The sequence below is a fragment of the Schistocerca nitens genome, chromosome 1, assembly GCF_023898315.1.
Source record: "Schistocerca nitens isolate TAMUIC-IGC-003100 chromosome 1, iqSchNite1.1, whole genome shotgun sequence".
NCBI classification, from domain to species: Eukaryota; Metazoa; Arthropoda; class Insecta; order Orthoptera; family Acrididae; genus Schistocerca; species Schistocerca nitens.
Window position 1 is genome coordinate 1,299,274,758 of NC_064614.1, and position 27,112 is coordinate 1,299,301,869.

Genomic DNA, 27,112 nt, shown 5'->3' on the forward strand with positions numbered 1-27,112 from the left:
TTTTTGCCCTTTACAATTGCGTCTATGTTCGGAGTGATTGTTCTTGTGCATTTTAGGCGCAGCGTGCAGTTTAATTTCGATCAGACAATGCGTTTCTCAGGCGCGTCTTGTTACATTTCATTGCAGAGAACAGTTGTTCACAAATATACCTGGAACCGAACATTGATATTATTGTAGCCGCCAGTTTGTGCAAACGAGGAAATCTATCCTGAGGGAAGTGTCTGTAGAATTCCAAAATGTTTTTCTTGTTTTGAAATTTGTCTCTTTATTCTCTGTCACACTGCAGGTCAATAATTTCTTACTGCGGCTCAGGACGAATCTCTTAAATATTCGCTGAATATGGAGAGAACAGATCAAAATCACTGTCTAGTGCTGTCAGATCTTGAAAGCGCTGATCAACTGGGTGGTGCTAAGAAAGCAACAACGATAAGATGAGACCGAACTGTCTGAAAATACCTCTCGGTCAAAGAATGACGAAGGACACGTGCGGTCCTATCCAGGACCCACAAGCTCGTAGAATTGGACCATCTCTGCGCATCTGTCAACTGAATATCGAAGGGATAAGTCGAGCGAAATGTGAGTATCTTTCCAGGCTCACACAGAAATATGCAGTTGATATCATCGCACTTCAAGAAACGCACACAGCTGATGAATCACAGCTGCAGAGTAGGGGGAAAATACCGGGCTTTAAACTGATAGCCTCTAATCACCATCAAAATTATGGCCTTGCAACTTACGTCAAGAATCACATAACAAACTACCAGCCGCTGTCAGAAAATTCTGAAAATGACATTTTTACAACTGCTGTTAAAATTGAAAACCTAACGATAGTTAACGTGTACAAACCCCCAGGGACTAACTGGCCTAATCCCGTTCTACCGTCTCTGCAACACCCAACTATATACCTCGGTGATTTCAACAGTCATCATCACCTGTGGGGATATATGGAGAATGACCTCAACGGTGAAGCGCTTGAGGACTGGATGGAAACTGAAAACCTGAATTTAATTTACGATGCTAAAGATCTGCCTACCTTCCACTCAGCTCGCTGGTCCCAAGGCTATACCCCAGATCTGTGCTTCACAACTCAGTCTCATAATTCCCTAAATCAAGTACGACGAACTGTGCTCAAGGAATTCCCACATAGTCAACACAGACCTATTATATTGGAGGTGGGGATGTCTATACCTGTTGTACGATCACATCCTAAACCGAGGTGGAACTTCAAGAAAGCCAACTGGACTGAATTTGCAAAGCAAACAGATTCCAATATCAGATGGATCAAACCAACGTACAACAACTACAGCAGATTTGTTGGGGTTATCAAAGGTGCAGCCAGACGATGTATTCCTAGAGGGTACCGTAAAGAGTATATCCCTGGTTGGAGTTCCGAGAGTGAGGAGTTACTAAAAGAATATGAAGACCATCCTAACTCTGACAATGCAACAAGCCTCCTCCAGTCCCTGGATGATAATCGAAGAAAGATCTGGCATGAAACTGTGGGGTCCCTAGATTACACCCATTCTAGCAGAAAAGCCTGGTCTATCATCAGGAAATTAAACTCTTCAAACCCTACAACAAAAAGATCAAAAAATGCCATCAATTTGAATGACTATGCTAAACACCTTGTGTCAGTTACAAAGAATATAAAGGACAAGCAAGCCAAAAGGGATATCAAACTACAGTTGAACACCAAGAAAAGAGCAGCCCTACAGTCTTCCGAATTCTCTACTCCATTTCAAGAAGAGGAAACTAAAGCTGCAATCAAAAGTATGAAACTTGGAAAAGCAGCTGGATATGATGGAATATACCCAGAATTCCTGGCTCACTGTGGACCAGCTACAGTAAAATGGTTGACCAACTTCCTTTCAAACATCCTGCAAACTGGAAACATCCCACATCTGATGAAGAAATCAAAAATATTAGCCATACTGAAACCAAATAAAGATCCCACAAAAGTGGAAAACTATCGTCCAATAGCACTCTTGAGTATCACTTATAAACTCCTTGAGCGTCTGATCTACAACAGAATCTGTGAAACAATCAACCATCATATTCCTATCGAGCAAGCAGGATTTAGACCTGGGAGAAGTTGTAACGATCAGGTACTATCTCTCACTACGCACATTGAAAATGGGTATGAGAAGAAATCAGTAAGTGTGGCTGCCTTTTTGGATCTATCTGCTGCCTATGACACTGTCTGGCGAGAAGGACTCCTTTTAAAATTTGTGAGTGTTATCCCATGTCGTAAACTCACGGCCTTACTCAACAATATGCTAAGCAATAGGTACTTTCAGATCTACTCAGATAATGATAGGAGCAGAATGTTTAAACTAAATGACGGCTTACCTCAAGGGTCTGTTCTGGCTCCCCTCCTTTTCAATTTGTATACACACGACTTACCAGAAACATCTTCAAGGAAATTCATATATGCTGATGATATTTGTCTGGTGACTCAGTGCTCCAACTTTGCTGATGCTGAAACTATTCTATCCACTGATCTGGAAGCCTTAGACAAATATTTCAAGAAATGGTGCCTCCACCTAAATCCTCAGAAAACAGTTATATCTGCATTCCACCTACGTAACAGACAGTCAAATTACAAACCAGAAGTTGTATTCAGAGACCAAGTGTTGCCATACTGTAGTACACCAAAGTACCTGGGATTAACACTAGATAGAACTCTGTCTTTCAAGCAGCATTTATCAAATGTGGCTGCTAAAGTTAAAACTAGAAATAATATTCTTCAGAAGCTTGTTGGTACATCATGGGGAGCCAATACTAACGTCCTGAGATCTACAGCATTAGCTCTGTCATATTCTGTTGCTGAATATTGCTGCCCAACCTGGATCAACAGTGTTCACACTAAGAAGATAGACGTGCAACTCAATCAGGCAATGCGATTAATCACAGGATGTATTCGGAGCACAAACACGCTGTGGCTGCCGGTTCTAAGTAATATCCCACCTCCAGCCCTAAGAAGATCAGAAGCTCTCCTAAAGACGTGGAAAAACATTCAGCAGAACCCCCAGCTCCCCATCCATCAAGATATTGTACAAGGAACACACCAACGCTTGAAATCGAGGAAACCACCATGGCGCACAGCACTCGACCTTGAAGGATCTGCTTTCAACATTAACAGTTCATGGAAACTCCAGTGGGATCAGTCTTCAGTAGCCAATAAACATCTAGTCGAGGACCCTTCCAAGCAGACGCAAGGATTTGATCTTCCAAGGCGTCAGTGGAGGATCATTAACCGCATTCGAACTGGACAAGGCAGATGTGGCTATCTACTGCACAAATGGGGATGGGTTGGCTCTGCAAATTGTGACTGTGGTGCCCCCTCACAGACGATTCATCACATTGTTGCTGACTGCCCTCATCGTACTTTCAGAGGAACTTTAATGGACATTCATCGTACATCGGATGAAGCAGTCAAGTGGATTGAAGAACTAGATATAGAGCTGTAAAATTGTACGAACTTGTGATTGTACATTTTAGTCCTGAAAATATTGTATATAAATGTAAATCAATGTACACATCATACGATAAATAAAAAACGTGAATAACGTTCACAGTCTTTGTGAACATCTTGCATGGATGATAATTTAGGAAAATGAGCTAGGTTTCCTGTTTCCAGCAGACTCACCCAAAGTGTCAATTTCATTTTAAAAGCTCGTATTCGATCTATGAAATGAGTAATTAGCAGATCTTTACCTTGTAGTAAAATGTTCAAAGCATTCAGATGGCTAGTTAAATCTGCTAAGAACGCGAGATCACATTCAAACGTGCGCGCGCATTTCCCCTCCCTCCCTACTCCGTGACCTTGCACCTGCTCGCGAGTACGTGCCTGAGCAGACGCGAGTACTCGCGCTCAAAACCGGCCAGTTGTTAAGCCCTGATGTAGGGAATTGTTGCTAGAAGTCGATTCCGTCTTGACTCTTCGGTCCGTCTGTAATGCCCCCGTTGCTGACGAGGCTTTATAAACTCTAATCTTTCTTGGACATTCGGCTGGACTGGTATCGGAAAACCCCTTTTCCTATCGTTTATTGAACTTGGGTTAGCAGTGAAGAAATGATAGTTTACCCATCAGTTACCGCGAGAAGACGAGCTAAGTCTTTCTTCCACCACATAATGAAATTATAACGATAACGTGTTAGGCATGTAACAGAAAATTCAGATGCAAATACTGAGTTCGTGTGGAGGTGGCCCGTCTAGGTAGGTACTTCGGCAAAGCCGAGACATTCGTGGCACATTCCAAGCGCCAGCATGGCTGTTAATTTGAACGATTAGCTCTACTTCTGTTCTTGTCACATCCAGGTAGCTCTGAAAAAACAAAATTGGTGACGCTTCTTCACCAAGAAGCTTCCTTTAAGCGTACCGTAACATTAACTTCTGGCACGTGTTGTTACTACTGTTATACTCGTATTATCTCGTTTCGGTGGCACCAACAACATCACACACGGTAGCCACCGATGTTACCTCAGTTTACGCCGTAGTAACTGACGAAGACTCGTGTCGCGGTCTCCAACAGTTACGCGAAACGTTGGTGAATTATACTCATCTGTGTAGGCAGGTGGCTGCCCGCAGACTTAGGGATATTAGTCGGAGCAGGCTAAAAGTTGAGCTTGTGACCTCGAGTGCCACTCCCAGATACCTCACGTCCGTGTGGTGTTTATCTGACTACTCGGTCACTATTCGAGAGTGCCCGGATACTGCCCTACTTTGCGGAGCGTACAGGTCACTAGTAAGCTCTGTAAGCGGACATAGGTGGAAATGATTCTCTATCACGTAGGTTCTTGTATCGTCCTCTTAGGTTTAATGGTAGGCGCACCAGCATTTCATTTCTTTGCGCGTAATACTTCCCCGTACGAGAACACTTCTACACACCGTAACCGTTCGATGCATTCGTACGCTGTCGTTGGTATGTCGAGTTAATCATCAGCCAGGACTTCATCTTTCAGAGCTTATATGAAAAACAGGTGACACTTGTACTCACATGACACTAGTTTGTGTATCGCACAACAGGTAGTTCGGGTAGTACGACTGTTGTTCTGTCAAGTCGATTGGTGATTTGTCGTCCGTACTCCAACTGTTGCGGGCTCGTTGTTGACAAAGGCAGCGGCAGTTTTACCCGATCTTGTTAGTGAAATCGTAGTGTGGCGCTGTGGCCAGCGGAAAGCCCAGTTGTCGCTAGACGTCTGTTTCAGGGTGGCTGGTCCGATGGCGTGACCTTTCTCCAATTGCAGTACAAAGTCATTGAACATATTCTCAGTTCGAATATTATAAACTTTCTTGAGACTGAGAAGCTTCTGCAAAACTCAGCTTGCACTTTTCTCACGTGATATATGGGAGCTATGGACGAAGGGCAACAGGCAGACTCCTTATTTGTAGATTTCCAGGGAGCATTTCACACGGTGTCCCATTGCAGGATGATAACGAAGGACGAGCATGTGAAATAAGTTCAAAGATATGTGGGTGGCTCGAAGACTTCTTAAGTAATACAACTCAGTATGTGTGTTGATGAGAGACAAGGATATCGCCACGAGTGCCCCAGGGAAGTGTGACAGGACCGCTGCTGTTCTCTGTATACGTAAATGATTTGGCGGACAGGGTGGGCGGCAGTGTGCGGCTGTTTGCTGATGATGCCGTGGTGTACGGTGAGATGTCGAAGTTGAGTGGCTGTAGTTGGCGTGATGAAAGGCAGCTAGACCTAAATGTGGAAAAATGTAAGTCAATGCGCATGAGTAGGAGGAACAATGTAATGTTCGGTTACAGTGTTACTAGTGTCCTGCGTGACGCATTAAAGTCGTTTAAACACCTTGGCATAACGTTGCAAATCGATATGAAATGGAACGAGCATGTGTGGTAGGGGAGACGAGTGGTCGGCCTAGTTTATTGGGAGAATTTTAGGAAAGAGTGGTTCACCTGTGAAGGGGACTGCTGCATGACGCTAGTGCGACCTGTTCCTGAGTATTGCGCGAGTGTTCGGGATACGTACCAGGTCGGACTGGAGGAAGACATCGAAGCAATTCAGAGACGGACTGCTAGATTTGTTACTGGTAGGTTTGAACGAGGCGTAAGTGTTTAGGAGATGCTGCAGGAACTCAAATGGGAAACCCTGCAGGGTAGGTGACGTTCTTTTCCAGAAACACTATAGACAAAACTTAGAGAACCCGCATTGAAAGCTGACTGCCGAACGATTCTACTGCCGCCAACATACCGGGTGATCAAAAAGTCAGTATAAATTTGAAAACTGAATAAATCACGGAATAATGTAGATAGAGAGGTACAAATTGGCACACATGCTTGGAATGACATGGGGTTTTATTAGAACCAAAAAAATACAAACGTTCAAAAAATGTCCGACAGATGGCGCTTCATCTGATCACAATAGCAATAATTATCATAACAAAGTAAGACAAAGCAAAGATGATGTTCTTTACAGGAAATGCTCAATATATCCACCAACATTCCTCAAGAATAGCTGTAGTCGAGGAATAATGTTGTGAACAGCAGTGTAAAGCATGTCCGGAGTTATGGTGAGGCGTTGGCGTCGGATGTTGTCTTTCAGCAGCCCCAGAAATGTAGGTCGATCACGATTCACTTGCGCCTTCAGGTAACCCCAAAGCCAATAATCGCACGGACTGAGGTCTGGGGACCTGGCAGGCCAAGCATGACGGAAGTGGCGGCTGATCACACTATCATCACCAACCGACGCGCGCAAGACATCTTTAGGCGTCTAGCAACATGGGGTGGAGCGCCATCCTGCATAAACATCGTACGTTCCAGCAGGTGTTTATCAGCCTGGCTGGGAATGATGCGATTCTGTACCTCTCACCTGTCACAGTAGCAGTTTTGCTGTCCAGCGCCATCTGTCGGACATTTTGTGAACTTTGTTTTTTTCCCTAATAAAACCCCATGTCATTCCAAGCATGTGTGTCAAATTTTACCTCTCTATCTACATTATTCCGTGGTTCATTAAGTTTTCAAATTTATACTGATATTCTTGATCACCCCGTACATTGCGCGTGTGGACGACGATGATAGGTACGAGAAATTAGAGCTCACACGGAGGCTTGCAGGTAGTTCCTTTTCCCCTCGTTCTGCTTGCGAGTGGAACAGAAAGAGGAATGACAAGTAGTGGTACAGGGTGCCCTCCGCCATGCGCCGTACGGTGGCTTGCGGAATACCTTTGTGGATGTAGAAAGTGTGTGTCAGGTCCCACTGATAATGAGGGAACCGTACAACCAGCGGTCGCGAAAACTTCCTCATCTTGCAGAAAATACTTAGCTCTGACATACTGCTCCGGTACGATGTGAGTCTCCGGCTTTGTCGAGGAATCCGGTTACGAAGCTTTACAGGCCGTCGAGTAACGTGTGAGATGGATAAACTCGGAGCAGCGGCGACAGTGCAACAGTGTGAGGCGCCGGACTACAAATCTGTCCGTATTGTGCTGCTTTCGTTGTTTACATCTCTTATCATCTTTCACAAAACACTCGTATCGTATGATGATTCTCCAGTTGCTGTTGCAGTCTCTGATAATTGCCCATTTAAAAAAACGGCACTATGCGGTGAAGTGAAGCAAACAAGCGTCCTGAGCCGTTACGAAGTGCCGACAAACTGGGTCAGCTCTTGTGTCAGGATCACGAAACGGCTAAAGCGGTGAAGCTCCAGTAGCAGTTTGGCTGTCTATCGCCTTCCAGGGGCGGCAAAAATGTAATTTTCAGTATTTCGTGTAATTAATGATCGAATCTAAAAACTGAAAATGCTGTCATGATCTATTCAGTAAGGCGTCTAATTTTACGTTAAAGGTTTAACGCAGTAAGACAAGTATTACGCTTAGTAACTGTGTGTATATTGACACAATTTAACAAATGATGTAGAAATTACCCTGAATATATTTATACATTGCTAGAGAATGAGGGCACTCAGATACTTGCAACAAACTTACACACAATTTCAAACCGTTACAAAACTTTTTCTACTTCACGTCCCACCCAAAATAACGATAGGAAAAGAGTTTATCGTTCCCGAAAGTTTCGCTGCTCATGCAGTAGAACTTCAGCTTAAGGCGTGACTTCATTTATTTATTTCTTAACTAGCAACTCTATTCGCAACACGTTTTACACATAGTATTTAAATATAACACTGAATGTATTAGGAAAATTGGATCATTGCAGGACACATTGTGTCGGCGAGAAGCCAGTTTTTCGAAAACATGTTAATAGTTATCAGTATCGGTTTGCGTCTTCAGTCATGGAGGTTTTACTTGCTGAACGTCAGATATTTAACACTATCTTTTCTGTAAAGCAATGAGACGTTTGGAGCTCTTTCATTCACGGAAGTTCTTTTCTTTAAGGAATCGGGCGTTGGAGGGTTACCAGCAGAAAGAAGCAGTGTGGTACACAGGAGATAGCAAAGCAGGGCAGCTGCTTTCTGTTGATGCTGTAGAAGCAATATAAAAACATTGTACGTTGTTCTAACAACTCATAGCGCAGTAAGAGTTCACTGCGATAAACGTTTCAGTGAATCGATGGATGAATGTTCATTTCACCATGACTCTTTATTATACCTCGATTATATCTAGCACCGAATGTAACAATATGATGACTATCGTTATTCTTCGTTTCTGAAAGAACACTGTTCGTTGTCCCGATACATGTTCTTACACAAGATTAGAACAACAATGAATAAATAGAAAATAAATACAGGATGGACTTGCTTGACGGCTGGCGCTCTCATATGATACGCTCATAAAACTTCGGGCGTCGATTCTCGGGAAAGAAGAAAAAAGCGCCCATTCTGCTGTAGCAGCAGTCGCTCCTTGTATGTGTGTAGAGTCGTGTGGTCGAAATCGGTGACTCAGTGGGTGTATACTACGCTTGTAAGTTTCCACCACCGCACGTACGGTGTCTCGTCTACACTGCTGACCGAGAAATTTGGCCAGTTACTTAGCGCCGTACTGGTCCAGCTTTGGTTCGCAGTACAGCGGCAGTTCTGCACGGCACGGTTCGACAAGTGCTGTGTACGTTTCCTCAGGTATTTAGCGCCACATGTCTACGCAAAGTTCACGCAACTCCCGTAAATTACTGGCTGCCGGTGGTTTGTGGGCGTCCGATAACGTCCCTGTTGTTACATTCGGTTCGGGTAAGGTGAATTTGGTGGCGAAGACATCAACACGTCATGCTCCTAAAACTACTGGAGCGCGATACTGGCCTCGTGACACCTTCTTGCTGGAAGATGCCATCGCTGTCGGCGGAGACAGCAAGCACGAAACGATGCAGTTTTGACCAAGTCCACACCAGTCACAGTGCCTTCTATTATTACCACACCACAGTATCCGTGGAAGCACGGGTCACTGTCCCTCAAAGCATGATATAATACTGCTTCTACAGACCTGCGTCCATGGCGCGGCGCATGTTTCGAGCAGCCGGTCACCTGGACGTGAGCGCCGACACTGTGGTACTCCTCCAGTGAGGCGGCACGTTTCCACTGATCCACGGTGCAATGTCGATGATCGCGTGCCCACTGCGATCGTAATTGACGATGCCGTTGGACAACACGGGAGCACGTGGCAGTTGCACGCTGCGGAGCCCAAGTTAAACGTTGTGCGCTGAATGGGGCGTTTCGAAATACTTTTGGCTGCACGAGCGTTGTACGCTGGCATGAGATTTGCAGCCTATTGCCACCAGTCCTGCTTGCCATTCTCCGCGTTCTGTGATGGACACCCAACACTGTGCCACCTAGTCGTGGTTTCACAGTCCTTCGGCCACCTTTCGTAGATGGTCGTCACAGTAGCACGCAAATAGTCGACCAGCTTCGCCATTTCTGAGATGCTCATCCGCAGCTGTGGGGCTATAACAATCAGCCTTTCGTCAAAGTGGCTAATTTCAGTGGATTTCTCCAGTAGCAGCCTGTATCTTTGTTAGAATAATTCTCCATTCATTTCCCCCTCTGCCTACATACTTTTCTCACCGGGCCACGTGCTTGCAATGTCTTCAGGCAGCAGCAATCAGTCTGGTTGCGGCCAGTGATTATAACGTTTTGGATCATCACTGAACTGAAAGGATAGTGCGGCAGAATTGGTCGCGAGATCCCCGTCTGGGCATGTTCGGCCCCCTGGCGGAAGCCTTTCTATTTGACGCCAATTTTGCCGGCTTGCGCGACGACGAAGATTTAAATAAATTGTTTGGGTCGACACTAACAGTGCCCGAACGGAGAAATTACGCGACACGACCGGCAATTAAGCCCGAGATCTTGGAGTCTAGAGGAAAGACGGCGAGCGTTTATCAGAGGCAACTGTATTGTCAGAAGTGTCCCAGGAAGTATGATAGGACCTCTGTTATTTTCTACTAAATAAATAATCTGGCGGGGAGACTTGTGGGAAAATGTCGTCGTTGAGTGAGCGTAGGAGGATCGGGATGACCTGGACAGGATTTCTTATTGGTATGGTGAGTGGCAGCTAGTTCTAAATTTATGAAAATGTAAGTTAATGCAGATCAGTAGGAAAAGCAATTCGGTTATGTTGGAGTACAGCATAAGTAATGTGCAGCTTGACACAGTCAAGTCATTTAAATATCTGGGCGTAACGTTGCAAAGCGATATGAGATGGAACGAGCATGTGGTAGGGAAAGTGAAAAGTCAACTTCGGTTTATTGGGAGAATTAGGGGAAAGTGTGGTTCATTTGTAAAGTAGACCGCTGGTGCGACCCACTGTTGAGTACTGCTAGAGTGTTTGCGACCCGCACCAGGTCGGATGAAGGAAGACATCGAAGCTTCTAGTTTCGTTACCGGTAGGTTGGAACAAGATAAAAGGATGTCTGAAATGCTTCGCGAACTAAAATGGGAGTCACTGGAAAGAAGACCACGCCTGTTCTTTTCGCGAAACGTTTTTGAGAAAATTTATAGAGCTGGCATTTGAAGTTGACTACAGAACAAATTCACTGCCGCCAACGTACATTTAGCGTAAGGACCACTAGGATAAGATGTCTCGTATCCAGTCGTTTTTCGCTCACTCTGTTTGCGAGTGGAACGTGGAAGATGTAGACGTAGACCACTAGCTGTGGTATGTCCATTATAATTATCCGGGCTGTTATGCCGTGGTCGGCTGATAAATTCTGTTTCAATCCCCAACGTTTCGTCCCCGTCTGCGGAGGACATCTTCAAGGGCGTCTGTAGCTCGATGGAAGGTCCAACACACCCACTGGCTCGCTACTGAAGTAGATACAGACCCGCCTTGATGATGTCCCCCGCAGACGGGGGCGAAACGTTGGGAATTGAAACAGAATTCATCAACCGACCACGGCATAACAGCCCGGATAATTATAATGGACATGACATTTCCGGCCGTGAAAGTCAACATTTTAGTACTAGCTGTGGTATGCACCAATGTATAGTTTGCGTTGTAAGTTTGCTGAGTCGATGTCAGTATTGCGTCTAGAGTGGCAGGTGTCTACAACTTACTCTCTGGCCAGAGTAGAGACCGGTACTCCGTGGTCTGCAGCGGTAGCCTACTGTCGCCTGCCAGGTGGTGTCTGTGTCTGTTTCCTTGAGCGGCGGACCGTGCCCCTGCGTTGGTGGAGGAGGAGCAGCAGCCATCAAAGGCCGTCGCGTCGCGCCGCGCCGTCACTCTTCATCTCGCCGCTGCCCGCGTAAGCGGGAAGCTCGTTAAGGCGGGGTCTGGGGGAGCGGCTGGCCGGGAGGCACCGTCTTGGGCCTCGCACTGTCGCCGCACGCTCCCAGCTGTCGGTCGTGCCGTTCTGCAAGGTGTCTGCGACGCTACCGTGACCGCCAGTGGCTGGCCGTGTCTCTTAGTCCGTCAACTACTTGCTGGGTATCTTTTGGCCTCGGATAACTTCGGTGCAGTGGGGAAAGATGTTGTTTAAATGGAACGTTGTGCGTTCGTACGTGGTACAGACGATTCCCATAGATCGTACCACATACGTGGAAAAAAAAATGAGCCTCTCTGGAGGTTGGCAAAGTGGTTATTTAACAATGGGACAATTCGTCAGTGTAATTGGCTTTGTGTTCAAGAACCAGCCATTTCTGCTGTCAATAGTCTGAAAGAAACCGGACGTGTTAAAACTTAACCAAACGCTGTCAAACTAAAACTCTAGTATTTACCTACTGCATTGATATTCAATCGTTATGCGATCTTATTTTCGCGTATTCTCAGTACTGAAAAAAAGCTACTCCTACATAAATGAGTACATGTTGTCCTTCGGGAGTGTGTGATGTTACTGGAGCTATTCATGTCGAGATCGCAACACAACACGGCAAGAGGACGTGCACGTGCAGCTTCGCGACGTCCTTCGGTTTCTGAAGGAGGTCTGATCAGTGGCACGGGGGATATGGCAACATCGTACCGACACCTGGCAGACATTTGCCTGTAGTGCGGTAGCTGCAGAAGGGGTAGTGACGAGATGGACTCGGGACAGCGAGGCAGGATAAGTAGAAGAGAGTTTTCCTAGACGGACGAGACCAGGAAAACGCTGTAGAAGTATTCTACTGGCAAATGGGCGAAAGACAGTAGCTGAAATCCGAGCAGGGCTTACAGTGGTACGGCTCACCGTGCGGTGGTGCTGGTGTTTTTAATGCTCGGTTTTCCACCCTGACCAGTTCGCACTCTGTGAACCCCTGTGATAGCAGACGCAGGTGACGTACGAGCTCCGTTTTCACTAATAGCGGCGCGGTTGGAGAGGCCGTAAAGTGGTGAATGGCAGCGTGGCGACAGAAAGCGGGGCGGACGTAATTACCGGCGGTCGCGAGCGGGCTCGATAATGCGGCGGTAATGAGCGCACCGCGCCGCGCCGGTGGGGGCAGTTAGCCGGCGCCCCCGCCCCCGCCACCGCTCGCGACGCCGTATCGACCACGGAGGGCCGGCAGCGGCGCCGGGTCACTAACCCACGGACCGCCGCGCCCGCGGACTCCCCGCGGCTCTGCCACCTGCCCACCTCGCACACCGCGCGGCTACACGTCTTCCTCATTTCTTTCGCGGCATCACTCGCAGCATCCTTCACCGAGTGCTCTGGGCCACCGAATATATTCCGCAGAAAAGCGTCTAATCGACAGCCAGAGCTCAGTCGTGTTCCTCCAAAAGCTCGCTACAGAGGTATCTTTCTGTTGGAATCCACAGTAGTATACTGGCTGCTGCAGCGACTAAGAAGGCCTGTGTCGAAAGCACTGTTAATGAACGTACACACCAGCCCAACCGCGGCAAACGATCAGCAGTCAGTGCAGTTGACCGAACGTTCGTCCCCAACGCACTGAGGTTCGACCTGTCCTCGTCACGAAACAGAGGGGTTCGCACTATCGGATTTTGCCTGCCGTGTGTAATCACAGTTGCCTCTGATAACTTGTCGAGGTTGCCCCCATTTTCGTCTTGTTATAAAGCAGCGTTTTCATATGGTCCACGCTTCGACATTATGAGGGAAGAAGAGGATTAAGTCTTGGCACGTGCAGCATTTATTATACTGCAAGAAGGTTATCATCAGAAGAAGAAACGACGCCGGTGGACGACCTGTGTTTAAAAGTAGGGAGCATTGTGGCGGGACAAAATTGTCTCGCCTTAAAGCTCAATTGAAATGTGGGCTATTTCATATTTTTTATGAATAAAAGCAACAGATTTCGAATTCTTTCTGAATTGTATAGCCCCTAAAATTTCCGAAGGTGGTACCACTTTTAAGGGAGTTGTACGTGCGGTGAAAATATATCCATAAAGCCGGCCGGTGTGGTCGTGCGGTTAAAGGCGCTTCAGTCTGGAACCGCGTGACCGCTCCGGTCGCAGGTTCGAATCCTGCCTCGGGCATGGATGTGTGTGATGTCCTTAGGTTAGTTAGGTTTAATTAGTTCTAAGTTCTAGGCGACTCATGACCACAGATGTTAAGTCCCATAGTGCTCAGAGCCATATCCATAAAGATTCTTTTTTTTCACATCGTGCACGTTATTTTCTAACAGCTCACTTATTTCCCTCCAGACGCCTCATCTTTTTGCTTTTCACAGTCGCAGTCTGAAGGTTTCCATAAACGTTCTCCTTCCCGACAAAACTGTCATCTTTCATGCTTTCTGTATATTCCACTCAATACTCCAATATTTTTAGAGACAGTAAATAATTACACGTTCAACAGACACAGCAAATTGCTATTGAACAAAAGATCTTTCGACGTCGCTTCCATGCGGTTCTAGGCGCTACAATCTGGAACCGAGCGACCGCTAAGGTCGCAGGCTCGAATCCTGCCTCGGGCATGGATGTGTGTGCTGTCCTTAGGTTGTTAGGTTCAATTAGTTCTAAGTTCTAGGCGACTGATGACCTCAGAAGTTAAGTCACATAGTGCTCAGAGCCATTTGAAGCATTTTCGACGCGGCGTCTAGACTGGGATGTGGGTCCTGAGGCCAGCTCATCGCCAGCGCTTTGTTTTTACCGCCAGCACTCCGAACGGCAGCCAAGGCCAACCGCTGGGATAGCTTCGATTTGCCGTCCGTACAAACTAAGCAAAGTTCGGCCAACGAAGCGTTTGGTTGTCGTTCTTTGGCCTTCTTTGGCCTAGTTTGTACCAGCCTTCGCTGGATGCCACATACCTGCATTCCGTGATTTGATGTTGAATAGTGTGGACATTAGTTTTTTTTAAAAGAGCAACCTCACAACACGAAAAAAGTGTGAAACATTTGGCGTTATTGAGGAGAATATGAAAAAGGTATGGCCCCAGGAGAGGATCGAATAATATCAGAGATGATCATGCAAGCAGGGGAAGATGTCGTCTAGGAGTTGACCACGCTAATAAAAATATCGAAGAAACAATACATACCAACAGAGTGGAAGCTACCTGTCGTTGTATGAACTCAAGAAAAGAAAAGCGAGAGAGAGAGACCGTAATAACTTTTCACGATTCTCACTGCTGACTACGAGCTACGTGGTCTTGATACTGGAAAAAAATTTAAGTCATACGTCGAGAAAATATTAGGGAAAGTACTTAGCAGGTTTCAGGTTACAAATATCTAAGAGGGCGTGCTGAAAATTAATGCCTCCAAAAAAATGGTTCAAATGGCTCTGAGCACTATGGGACTCAACTGCTGAGGTCATTAGTCCCCTAGAACTTAGAACTAGTTAAACCTAACTAACCTAAGGACATCACACACATCCATGCCCGAGGCAGGATTCGAACCTGCGACCGTAGCGGTCTCGCGGTTCCAGACTGCAGCGCCAGAACCGCGCGGCCACTTCGGCCGGCTAATGCCTCCAAATTTATCATTCAATTGTCCATATTGGTTGAGGTAGTACTTGCCACTCCTTTTATTCGGTCGTCTTTCCCACTTTTCTGATGCAAGTTCCAACCCTCTGTCGCTAGAGCGCTCCGAATTGTACCGTGTAACGTGCTGGTGTGTAATGAAGCTATCTCGGTGCTTGAGAAGCAGCGTGCTGTAATATTTCTAACCGCACAAACCCGAAATAATAGTTTAGAAGAGTTGTCCACACCAGGAGCGCGCTCTCCTTCAGCACGACAGCGCCAGACTTCAAAGGAGCGCCGCGGCGTCTTCAACAGTCACTGACACAGGTGATCCCCCATACAGTACCGACTCGGCCCCATCCGAAAACTTAAAACACCTTCGAGGACTTCACTTGGATAGTAATGAAGCGTTGCAAGCAGAGGTGAGGTTGTGACTTCGTCAACAAAGTGAAACATTCAGCATTATGGTATCTGTCTCGTTGGGAGAAATGTTCGTAGTCAGGGTCAATATGTTGAGAAATAAATGTGTAAACACCAAGAATAAAGATGTAGAATGTTTAACCTCTTGAAGTAAACGTTATTAAAAGTTTTCACATAAAAAATTTGCAGGCATTACTTTTCAGCACGCCCACGTACAATTGACGATATATTACCAATGGCACCCGTGTGGGCATATGAAAAACTAGTCTTCGTCACACAAGTATATTTTTCAAAAGCATACTGTAGTATTCGTAGAGTTGACCTTGTGCAACAACCTGTGGGGCGTTGAAATGAGGCAACCTTATAAAAGCCTGTAAAACAGAGACGAAAGCTGAAGTAAGATACGAAAGGGGAATGTCAAAGGAGGTGGAAGTACGAACTACTGGACGACGAGGTAACGCGTTGTCTCTCATATTACGTAACCTTGCACACGAAAAAGTTGTACGTGAGATGAAAAGAGTAGGAAAGGGCAGAAGTATAAATGAAAATCTGCAAATGACAGCGTATGCAGAGTATATGACAGCTATATCAGAGTCAAGAGAAGAAATGAGGAATAACTGTGGGGGAACTGAGCTGTACTACAGGGAAGGTGGACTAGAAGAGACAGAAGTGAAACTGACCAGGCAGCTGAACCACAGTGTACATGGGGATTTACGGGTGGAAAAAGGTGTACAATTGTTGAGAACTTTAAATGCTTTGGACCTACTTTAACAGGAGGAATAATTCACTGCTAGAAGTGAACTAGCTAATTGTCAATACTTCCAGATCCTATAACAGCCTAAAACCTATTATGACATCAACAGTAATGTCAACGAAAGTTAAAATGAAGGCATATAATACAGTAACCCGGCCTGTGTGGCCGAGCGGTTCTAGGCGCTACAGTCTGAAACCGCGCGACCGCTATGGTCACAGGTTCGAATCCTGCCCCGGGCATGGATGTGTGTGATGTCCTTACGTTGGTTAGGTTTAAGTAGTTCTAAGTTCTAACGGACTGATGACCTTAGCAGTTAAGTACCATAGTGCTCAGAGCCATTTGAACCATTTAATACAGTAACTGCTCCAGTGCGATAGAGAATGATGATGTTTGCGAGAGAAACGTACGCTATGGTGAACCAGCCAAATATTTTACAGAAAACAAAGGTTAATTGACTTCAATGGGCTGGACAAGTTGCAGGGATGTCAGATGCTGGTATTCCAAAAGTAGTGTTGATAGGAAGGCAAGCGGGGGCACCACGAACAGGGTGGGACGGACTGTGGAAAGACTTGCAACAACTAGGATCCACAGGAGACCGTCTGCCGGAGGCAGGTTGTACGGTTGGCTGGAACGTGGTCTGCCAGGTCCCGGTTAAAATTATGACAAGTCACCTCCATCGTAATTGTCGGACTTACCTGAAAACATCTTACACTTGTTTACAGGTCAATGATGTCACTGTCACTGGAATCGTCCTCAGAACCGTAAGAACGCTCATTCACGCAGCCATCCGGATCTTCATTCTCACTAGGAACATCGGAGTAATCCTCGTCAAAAACCTCCGAAAATATTTCAGATTCGTTCGTTTCCTTCCGTTTTCTGAATGGGGACGTTTCTAAACCCATGAGGAGACGAAAATAGTAACTGTGTGAAATATCAGAATACAATCAGAATGATATACAAGCAAAAATACGTGAAGGCAATCAAGTTTGACACATTGGCTCCTAGTAGAAACACCTAAATAGAAGTATTAGTTAAAATGCACCTGCAGAGAGGTTGTAGAAATTCGCGTGAAACACGAATAAACTCTGAATCCGTCCACAGTGTGTTGTTTGACTTCAGCTTACATAATGCAGCCGCCCAATCCTCGTGCACAGGGCCGGACGCTTCCTGCCGTGACAGTTTTCGCTATTAACTGCGCTACGCACTGTACACGAATCTTGCACCTAGGGGTCCCTCTCGGCTTCGGCCTTGAAACCGACCCTGGTCGAGCATCTCCTTCCAGTCACTCGGACGAAACCAAGTGATGCTCACGAGCGTCTTTATGGCACACGCCACGAGGAGCCATCAGTGCTGGCTGCGAGTCCACCATAACAATACACCAAAAACAGAGTGCAGTTCACATTGCTAGCGGAAGACATAAAATGGATCGACGATGAATTTAACGTTTATTACGGATCGTTATCTTGTCAGTGCTAAAGGCCTCTGTTCATCCTGTGAGGGGAAACAAATTTACACCGAAACTGCTCCGGAAGTGACCACAGGACCTCACCAAATCCATTTTAATCGTTTGATCACCAGTGCTTTTACAGTGTGTCTCAAACGTTTTACTGTCAGTATAATATGCATGACTAAGAACTGACTGCATTGAAGTGGGAAACTAAATACATGAATTAAGTGTTTAGTTATTTATTGACATTATAACTTGCACAATATAACTACAACTTCAGCCCATAACAAATGTTCAGACTAACCTATCTGTCTTTCTTAGTGCATGCGTTACAGAGTCGCACAAAGTTTTGCCCCCCCCCCCCCCCCCCTCTCTCTCTCTCTCTCTCTCTCTCTCTCTCTCTCTCTCTCTCTCTCAAACCAAGACACTATTGGCCACTACATCTTCAGTTTTTACTGTGTTTCCTATGCCGACTACATGTAACCTCATAAGGAGGAGGAAAAAACTATCGTGGACACATCACAGTTCTATAACCCCCCCCCCCTTTTCTCTAATGTATTGCCACCAACGCCTTTTCAGGAGCATAAGCAGTGTAAATATTCAACATTGCGTATCTCCCGAAGTATTCATTTCTGGCCGTTGATTTCTTATCTCAAAATACAAAAATGGTTCAAATAGCTCTGAGCACTATCGGACTTAACATCTGAGGTCGTCAGACCCCTAGAACTTAGAACTACTTAAACCTAACTAACCCAAGAACATCACACACATCCATGCCCGAGGCAGGATTAGAACCTGCGAACGTAGCGGTCGCGCGGTTCCAGACTGAAGCGCCTAGAACCGCTCGGCCACACCGGCCGGCTCTCAAAATACATTAGGACCCCATACGATATGTTTAATTTTGACGCTGGAGGTTTGGGACATACCTCGGGAGTTGTAAGACAGCAATTGCCGACTGGTATTCAGGAATATGTCTCCGTAAGGGGTAAATTGGGAGTTTGTTAGGAATTCTGTTGGACCACAGTATGCTACTCACACGGCCGGAAGAGTTCAGAGCTGTACAATTCCGCTTCCACCTTACGGTTCGACCGAGCGAGGTGGCTCAGTGATTGGCACACTGGACTCGCATTCGGGAGGACGATAGTTCAAATCTAACCATGACCATCTTTAATTACGTTTTCCGTGAGTATCCTAAATCGCTCGAGCCAAATGCTGCTTCCTTCCTTCCTATACAGACGTAGGTCCATGTGATAGCGCAATTGCAGTTCCTGCGGTGTGACTGTGCTTAGCAGATTGCGTCACAGCTCCGACATGCGCAGAAAGTGTGTGCGATAACTCATTCGATTTATAGGTGCCTGAAGCAATTTACAGGTGCCTGGGCACACCTATGACTTGCTACTTGGAAAAAAATTACCCTGACAGATAGCCCTGCGTCCTTCCGTTGCACACCTACTGCTGAGGGCGGGGGTGAAAAGGAGTGATATAAAAGCATAATTCAGGGACGCCTGGAGAAATTTCAACCAAATTTTATGTATTATGACTCATTTTATAACGTTTACTCATACGTTAACTCTCTCTTGTCTGTCTTTGTCTACACTGTACAGATTCTGCAGTTGATTGTGAACTAACTTCCCGACGAGTTATACACTTCAAATTCTCAACATAGCTCAGAATTTGACGACAATGCAATATTAACTCGCTGTCTTGCCTGGTGTTTGACGGAGAGTACTTTCTATAGACCTACCACTCCCATTTCCTCCCTTTTGTGTTCGAGTCGCGTTTGGTTTACTGGAAGAATGGTTGTTGGTAAGTCTGTGTATGAGTTCGAATCTACATAATTTTTACACTCATGGTCCTTCGCAAGATATTCTAAGGAGGAAGCAATATGTTGGTTGACTCAGGAGAAGAGAAACGAAAATAGTCGTCAATTTTCGTGTGTCTGTTGTGACCTTCTCAAGATGTATATAGATTAAAAAATTTCGCACATGTAAGACTAAAAAGTAAAAAAAAGTACATAACATTTTTTAATATGTTTTTAAATCGAACTAAAAAGTAAATTCTCCTAGCCCCAAACAGGTAACTCGGAAAAATTATGATTTTGGATCATTAGTAGCTATGGTAAGACGTGGAACGAATCACGTGGGACTCGTGCTATGCATAATTGATGCATGAATGGTTCCCCACCTACCTATTATCTGTTTCATGCACCTCGCGTGTTTAGTTCTAAATGTTACGAGGCTCTCCATAGCTATTAAAAACTCAAAACTACAAATTGTCGGAATTAACGTAATGAGGTTTGGAATGTGTATGGACCTAGGAGAAATTTTTATACTTTTAGGTCAGATTTAAAGACGTGTTATACTAATTTGTTTTTATTTAAGTAATTGTTCTTCTGGCGTCATTGTTCCTCTTCTGCAAACAGATAATAAACTTTTGCTGTGGAAACTATACTGCGTGAAGTTCCTGTAATACCACACCTCCAAATTTGAGCGAGTAGTTTGGAAAGGTAAACTGTGGAGATCAAGATCACGTCCTTGGACGACCCACGAAGTCCAGTAGGAACAGTCTGTCCTGCTTAGTGCCGCTCCTTTGGCCTGTAATTGCCTCCTCTGTTTTCTCTGTGGGGCCCGTTTGCAAACTATTAGATAACGTCACAAATTCTCCAGAGTAGCGCAAACACGGAGGACCACTGAAGGCTGCGGCAGGTTGCAGGGATGCACACGCCGCTTCTGCGCTAAGCGGTTTACGAGTGCTTTCACCGGGCGAGGCTCGAGGATATCGCAGCAGATGTAGTGGTTCGTTGTATGCCGGTAGTGACAGATTTAGCTATTTGTTCAAGTAATTCCCTTTCCGATTAACATTCTGCTGCCTTACTCGGTTGTGAACAAGTTTTAAGGATCGTTCCATGTTGCGGAGCGCGCAGCTTTCCCCGCCTGCTTGCCAATAGCGAAGAACGTGTTGGGCGGCTGCTTGTTTTCGGATCGTACATGGTGTACCTGCACAGTCAACGTTTAGTAAAATGTGAACTGTTTGCTTTATTTCCCGGTTTGTTTTTCAGACGGACGTGGAAGATGAAATGCAGAAGCAGATGCAAACACTGTGTCGATGAAAACCAAAATAATAATGATAAATAATTTCAGTTCTTATTTATTCGCAAAATTAAGATTGGGCGTAAAAATAGCATACACAATTTAGTTCTTTTCCTCTGTTCATTAAATTTAACGATTAGTTTCAGTTGCGTGGAAAATATACAGTTAAAATAGTGGAACCAACTGTAAAATTCTTTTTGTACGAAACGTGTATTCAATATAAACTTCACATTTGTAAACGACGTAACGTAGGTAATAAGAGTATCCGTCTCTGTCCCGTGGTTACTTCAGCTGCTGTTGTATCATGCAGTTGTCACCTATTTACAGGGAAGCCGTAAAAAGACGAAAACCGGTCTGTTAATAAACAAAAATTGCTGCAGAACGTACAAATGTGATTTTAATTGTCTTTTATAATATAGTATCAAGTCATGCCAGTTCAAGAATTGTTTCCAGAGTGAGAGCAAGGTAGGAAGAAGATTTGTACGACCGTGTAGCACGTTCGGGCAGTGTGCTGTAAATCGACAATTGGAAAGAAAATATTCTCCTTGAAAGAAGACTTTTTGCCATTAACAGAACTAAGACAGCGAATGTTCTGCTCGGCCACACATCGTAATACGTGCTGAAGAGTTACGGGAAAAAAATGCGCGGCGGTAATTTCCAGAGTCACGAACTGGAATAGGAAAAGAAAGGTTGGTCATCTGGAGGAAAGCTGTATCTAGGTAATAAAAACCTGCAGAGACCGGCATTGCCACAGAATATTTCTTTCTGTAACTGTTGGGAAATAAATGCCCTAATTATCGAGATGGTTTTAGTCATAGACTAGAATTCGGTGCGAATCGTTTATTTTGTAAGAATGGTGGCTAAGGGTTAGAGATTGTGGTGGTACGCGAAATTTCAAATAAAATGGTGCACATAAACACCGATCCTGTCGATTAGAGGTGACATAGACCAATTTTATGAAATTATTTGCTTACTGTGTTAATTTCAAGAAGAGAGATCAGTCTGAAGATATTGGTAATGATTGGAACCGACAATTGAATAAACAAATATTTGCGATAAGGAACTGCTGTGATAACTGCATAACTTCATGGGTCCAATTAAGGTCTGGTTTGCAGTTGCACTTTCCAGTTACAGACAAATCTTGTAACTTCGCTAAAGTCATAGTTAGGGATGTGTAGGTTAAAATAAACGATAATTTTAAGTAGACTACTCCGTTAAATGTGAAAGAGGATGTAAAGGAGTCGGCCGCAGTGATCGAGCGTTTCTAGGCGATTCAGTCTGGAACCGCGCGCCCGCTACGGTCGCAGGTTCGAATCCTGCCTCGGGCGTGGATGTGTGTGATGTCCTAAGGTTAGTTAGGTTTAAGTAGTTCTAAGTCTATTGGAATGATGATCTCAGATGTTAAGTCCGATAGTGCTCAGAGCCATTTGAACCAGGATGTAAAGATCCTGTTATCAGTAAGGTTAATGGATGAATCAGTAAAACTGCTAATGGTACATCAGTTGCGTTGATATGGCCTACTGGTGACTGTACCTGGCCCTGTGAGGTCATCTGTGTAATTCACCACCGGCAATCAGATTGAAATTCCACACTGTATCGTCGAGATTAGTTTTTAGCTTAATATGTGCCTATCTGCTTGCTTCAGGTAGTTCATTAAAATTGTCTTCCTTAACTCTTTTTCTGAGATAGTGTTCGTACTATTAACTTCATAGTCCTAAGTTGGCTTCATGGAAGCTATGCGCACAACATGTCGAACGTTGATAAACGTATACATTATAAACGTGAAGTAATTTCACAAAGGTAGCTTCCCTGAGCTTCCGCAACGTGGATAGTCGAAACAACCTTGGCAGCGAGTTGGCCGGCGCTATCATGTGACAGAGCGATACAGTCTGTCAACATTCTTCCGTCTTGACGGCGCTCTTCAATTTTTGCAATTGTCCACGTGCCGCTGTGCGTTAATTGTCGCACCGTATTCCACACAGCCACTGAGCAGTGAACCCTTGCAGTCAAACAAAAAGTTGGACACGGCTTTCACGGAGCTGGTGTGCCTCTAGATTCGATTATGCAGCAGAAGCTCCGCAGGGAAGCCCTTACACGTCCGCCACAGAGCCCCGACCTCTGACCATTCGATTTTCATGTTTCTCGAGCCCTGAAGAAAGACATTTGTTGCCGTCGATGCGCTTTGGACGAAGAAGTGCTCGCCGGGGTACAGTCGTGGTTCCACAGGCAACCACAAACATTTCTCCCATGAAGACATTGGCCATCAAGCTCACAGTGGGATAACTGTGTTAATAATTATGGCGATTATTTTTGAAATGATGAAGTTTACTTACTTTTTTCGCTCTGCCTCATTTTCATTAGATTACCCTCCATAGTTAATATTTGCAAGGACATTCATAGCTAAGGTACTTTTTATTCATGTCACATCCATTGGATGGCTTGGTGCATTACATGTGAGTCTAACCTTCACCTGTTCTTCTCATATTGCAAAAATGCCGCATCTGGTTTATAAATAAACTAGCTGGGACCTGCCACACATTGCTATGGTTCTGTGTGGTTCAATGGAAAACAAAGAGAAACGAAAACACACGTTTCAAGTATTTATGGGAGCTGGTCTGCTAGTCCTGCTTTCCTTTTATTCTGTGAAATACGTCTACGACAACGAAAACAAAACAAGTAATTGTTGTGTATTTAATTTATGTGTGAAAATAGATGTACAATTATAAACAGTATATATGGGTGAAACAATTTGTCTAATGATTTACAAGTCTTACTATCGCACTTAAATGTGGCTGCGACAAAGGACATAAAACTGCACATTTATACAGCAGAGCATTTTCTTTCTCGCAGTCGGTTTGAACAGAAAACCTTTACATTCTTTAAAACAATAATTAGTTTTATGTGCGTTTGAATGTTTAATACAGTATGGTTTAAAATTTGAAGTAAATCGGTCGAGTGCTTTTTGAGATTTTTGGCAGCAACGTTTCCCCCATATACATTACGTATTTATTTATACGTAGTATATATCTTTTAAAATAGGGACATAAAAACACCGTGTATTTGCAAGAAATGTTGTGTTTCAAGTCAGTCAACAGACTGCTTTTCGACTTTCGAGAGCACAAACGTACGCAGGCTGAATTTTAATATATAAAGACGCTTTCGATAATAGGCGATGTGGCAGAGGGTCTGCATTTGTTTCTTAGTAGTGTGGCTAACATTTCCGGCGGCTGTGCTGATATAGGTTTAACTTTGTTTTACAGAAATTTTGCGTTTATAGATATTAGTCAGTGTGTACGTCATTTTGTGTTTCAGAGTTCCAAACGGACGCTGCGTTCCAACGAAATGCTCCTGCCGCCCAATGGCCTTCTGGACACGGAACTCGAGCTGAACTTCTCGCTTCAGGTAAGGGAGGATGGCAAGGCGGCGCGCAGCGAGTAAAAGCGGAGCGCACGCAGCACGGAAACCCGCCCACGTCGTTGCTTTTCTTGTTCCATCGCATAACAGGAGTAATCATAAGTGGTTTGCGTTGTCGTCAGTGTCGACACTCAACCATGTTAATGAGGAATGCAAGTTATTTCAGTATATGAAATGTGTACTCCGTTTACTCGCCACACTACGTCGATAACCCCATTAAGTACTCACGCGTAAAAAGACGTTTGCCTGATTCTTCTAGAAACGGTAGCATAAAAGGTCTTAAGAAAACAAGAGAATGGTTCAGAGGTCTCACATTTATAATACCTCTTCAGAAATCGTGGCGCAAGGGGAGGAAAAGAGGGTAATGTTCGTTGAATGCACACAGTATCAAGTAAAGTTTGCCGTATGTTTCTTGGGCCTTTGTGTGACATTTAGTTCACATTATTCCATCATTATACAGAAGATAATCACATTGCATCAGCACGTCTTTCTACCGAGGTTTGCATACTGAGGGATCATTATAATAAATATCACAAACTTACTGTAGAATTCAAATTAAACTTCACAATATCGTAAAAAAATGAACTGTCAACACAAATTAATGCAACTAAGATGATTTACTGAGATATAATGGTTCGGTTGATCATCCCAGTTACTTTGTAGGATTGGAAATTCGATAAGTCCGTGAAACTAAAGAACTGTTCATCTGTCAAGAGAGCTATATTAGTCGCTTTTTCAAAAATTTCAACGTGAGCAACTGGAAGTTACATGCAACATCTACTGATTGCAATTTATAGTTGCACTTTGGATGTCGCCCTGCTAATTAAGACAAGTAATCCATGGAAAATATTAAAGTCCACAAGGCTGTAGGTGGGTTGATGTTTGCTGGCACAGTGAAGACTTGGATGTGCTGTCAGTCAAGTAAGCTAGTTTCTCAACAACCCATAGCCTGAATTCTGGACTGCTTTTAAATGCATCCTTCAGTATGTTAAAGTTACTGTAGGCAAAGCTAATGAGTAAAGTGATGTTAAAGGTGAAGCCTGTGGCATAAACCGGTGAGACTGGACTATTGGCCTCACTGAAGGTAGAGTACAGCCTTTCTTCGCCACGGCTGTAGGAGGGGGCGGTTGGCGAGCCGAGCGTCCTGGCCGCATTTATCCCAGGAAAGACATCCGGTAAATATAGTGGTAGAAGCCGTAAACCTCACGTGCACCCAGATCCCAATTTTGATGGAGATATTCAACATGGGTTGTGTTAGTATATTAATCAGTGGGCCTATTATATGGGCATGTTATGTCGCCAGGTATACAACGGACTTCCCAGGGGAGCTCACATTTCTTTTGTGAGTACGTGCCTTGGCAACACCGTACCCTGATCCTTGTAGTGCTACTTCCCCTTCTGTGCCAACCCTTCTACTATTCCTTTTCTTTACTGCCTTTCCATTCGACGGTATGTTTGATGACGGCCATGCTTGGATTTGGTTTATTATTTTGGACATTCGTTTTTCTTCCTACGCTTCATACAATTTTTCATCGTAACCTAGATGCTCCGTATTGTTGGGTTAGACCTACCATTCCTCTTCCAAATTTTAAAGAAGTGCGGATTGTGCAGGGAAAGTCGCCAAATGCAGTGTACAGTCCACCTTTTTGCGTTCCTCTTTGGACCCTTACTTTTTGCAAAAGCGATACACCCAAAACCCAGCACAGTAGAGATGCCATTGTGACAGGGTGGTCAAGTACCTGCATGCTGGTAGGCCCTCTGATCACGTAGAGAACAGACTGTTGGTGCCTAAGTTGGAAACCTGCCACTTATGCCAAGGAGTAGTAGCCCATTGTGGCTGAGAACTGGGGACTCTGGGCAATGGTTACTGGCCAGGTAGCCATTGTTGTGGCTGGGTGACGTCTGTGGGGAGACAAGAGGACAGATAAGAGTTTGCTCTAGGACCGACAAGGATTAGTTTTTGGCCACAAAGCCATTATACTTCGTTGAACACCTTGAGGACAGGTTTGGGGAAGTAGCAGCGATTTCGAAAATGAAGTGTTCAGTTCTGATTAAAACAGCTTCCCCTGCTCAGTCGCGAGCGCAGCTCGCCTGTTGCAAGCTGGGTGACACTCCTGTAACTATAACCCCCCCCCTCCCCCAATAACTCTCAATAACGTACACGATATAATAATACACCGTGACCTCCTTTAACAGACTGATGATGTATGTGCCAATTTGGACCGACTGGGTGCGAATTATATCCATGATTCCCAGTGGGACTAAAAGACAATAGGGCTGATTCTGAAGCCTTAATCTTGGCCTTTGAAAGTGATTCTGTATCTGAAAAGGTCAAAGCGATTTTTTCTTGATGTGATGTGTAACCATATATACCCCCTTCCCATGCAGTCTTCAGATGCACGAGATTCGGGCGCGTCTTCACGTCGTAAGGCCAGCCCCATTTGTAGGGATTCTATACATCAGTTGCACACGAATGCTCCTTCTGCCCCTCCCCCGTCTATGTCAGGTGCTGGGAGCACCATTCGCCCTGTCCTCCTTCTGAAGAGAAAAGAAAATCCAAGAATAGAAGACTCTTGACCAACTCATCTATGAGGACGTCAAGGAGAAATGTGATCTTTTGCCTGCTGTATGATAATGATGTTCGCTACAGCTACATCATAATCCTTTCTAGGCCAGTACCCTAGCCCTTTGTGACTTCTGTGTCGGGCCATGGGGTCACTCGACTACAGCCACTCCTAGTGGCTGGGGAGCCCCACTCCTA

The 27,112-nt window shown here is 44.9% G+C and overlaps 1 protein-coding gene across 7 annotated transcripts in view; it reads left to right on the forward strand.

The window, feature by feature from the left end:
- Positions 1–27,112, forward strand: part of LOC126202245 (phosphofurin acidic cluster sorting protein 2) — a 732,246-nt gene that overhangs the window by 509,197 nt on the left and 195,937 nt on the right. For all 7 annotated transcript variants that reach the window (XM_049936847.1, XM_049936849.1, XM_049936850.1 and 4 more), the window contains exon 3: positions 24,250–24,339. In XM_049936847.1, coding sequence (XP_049792804.1) covers positions 24,250–24,339 — 90 coding nt within the window. The remainder of the gene's footprint in view (positions 1–24,249; positions 24,340–27,112) is intronic.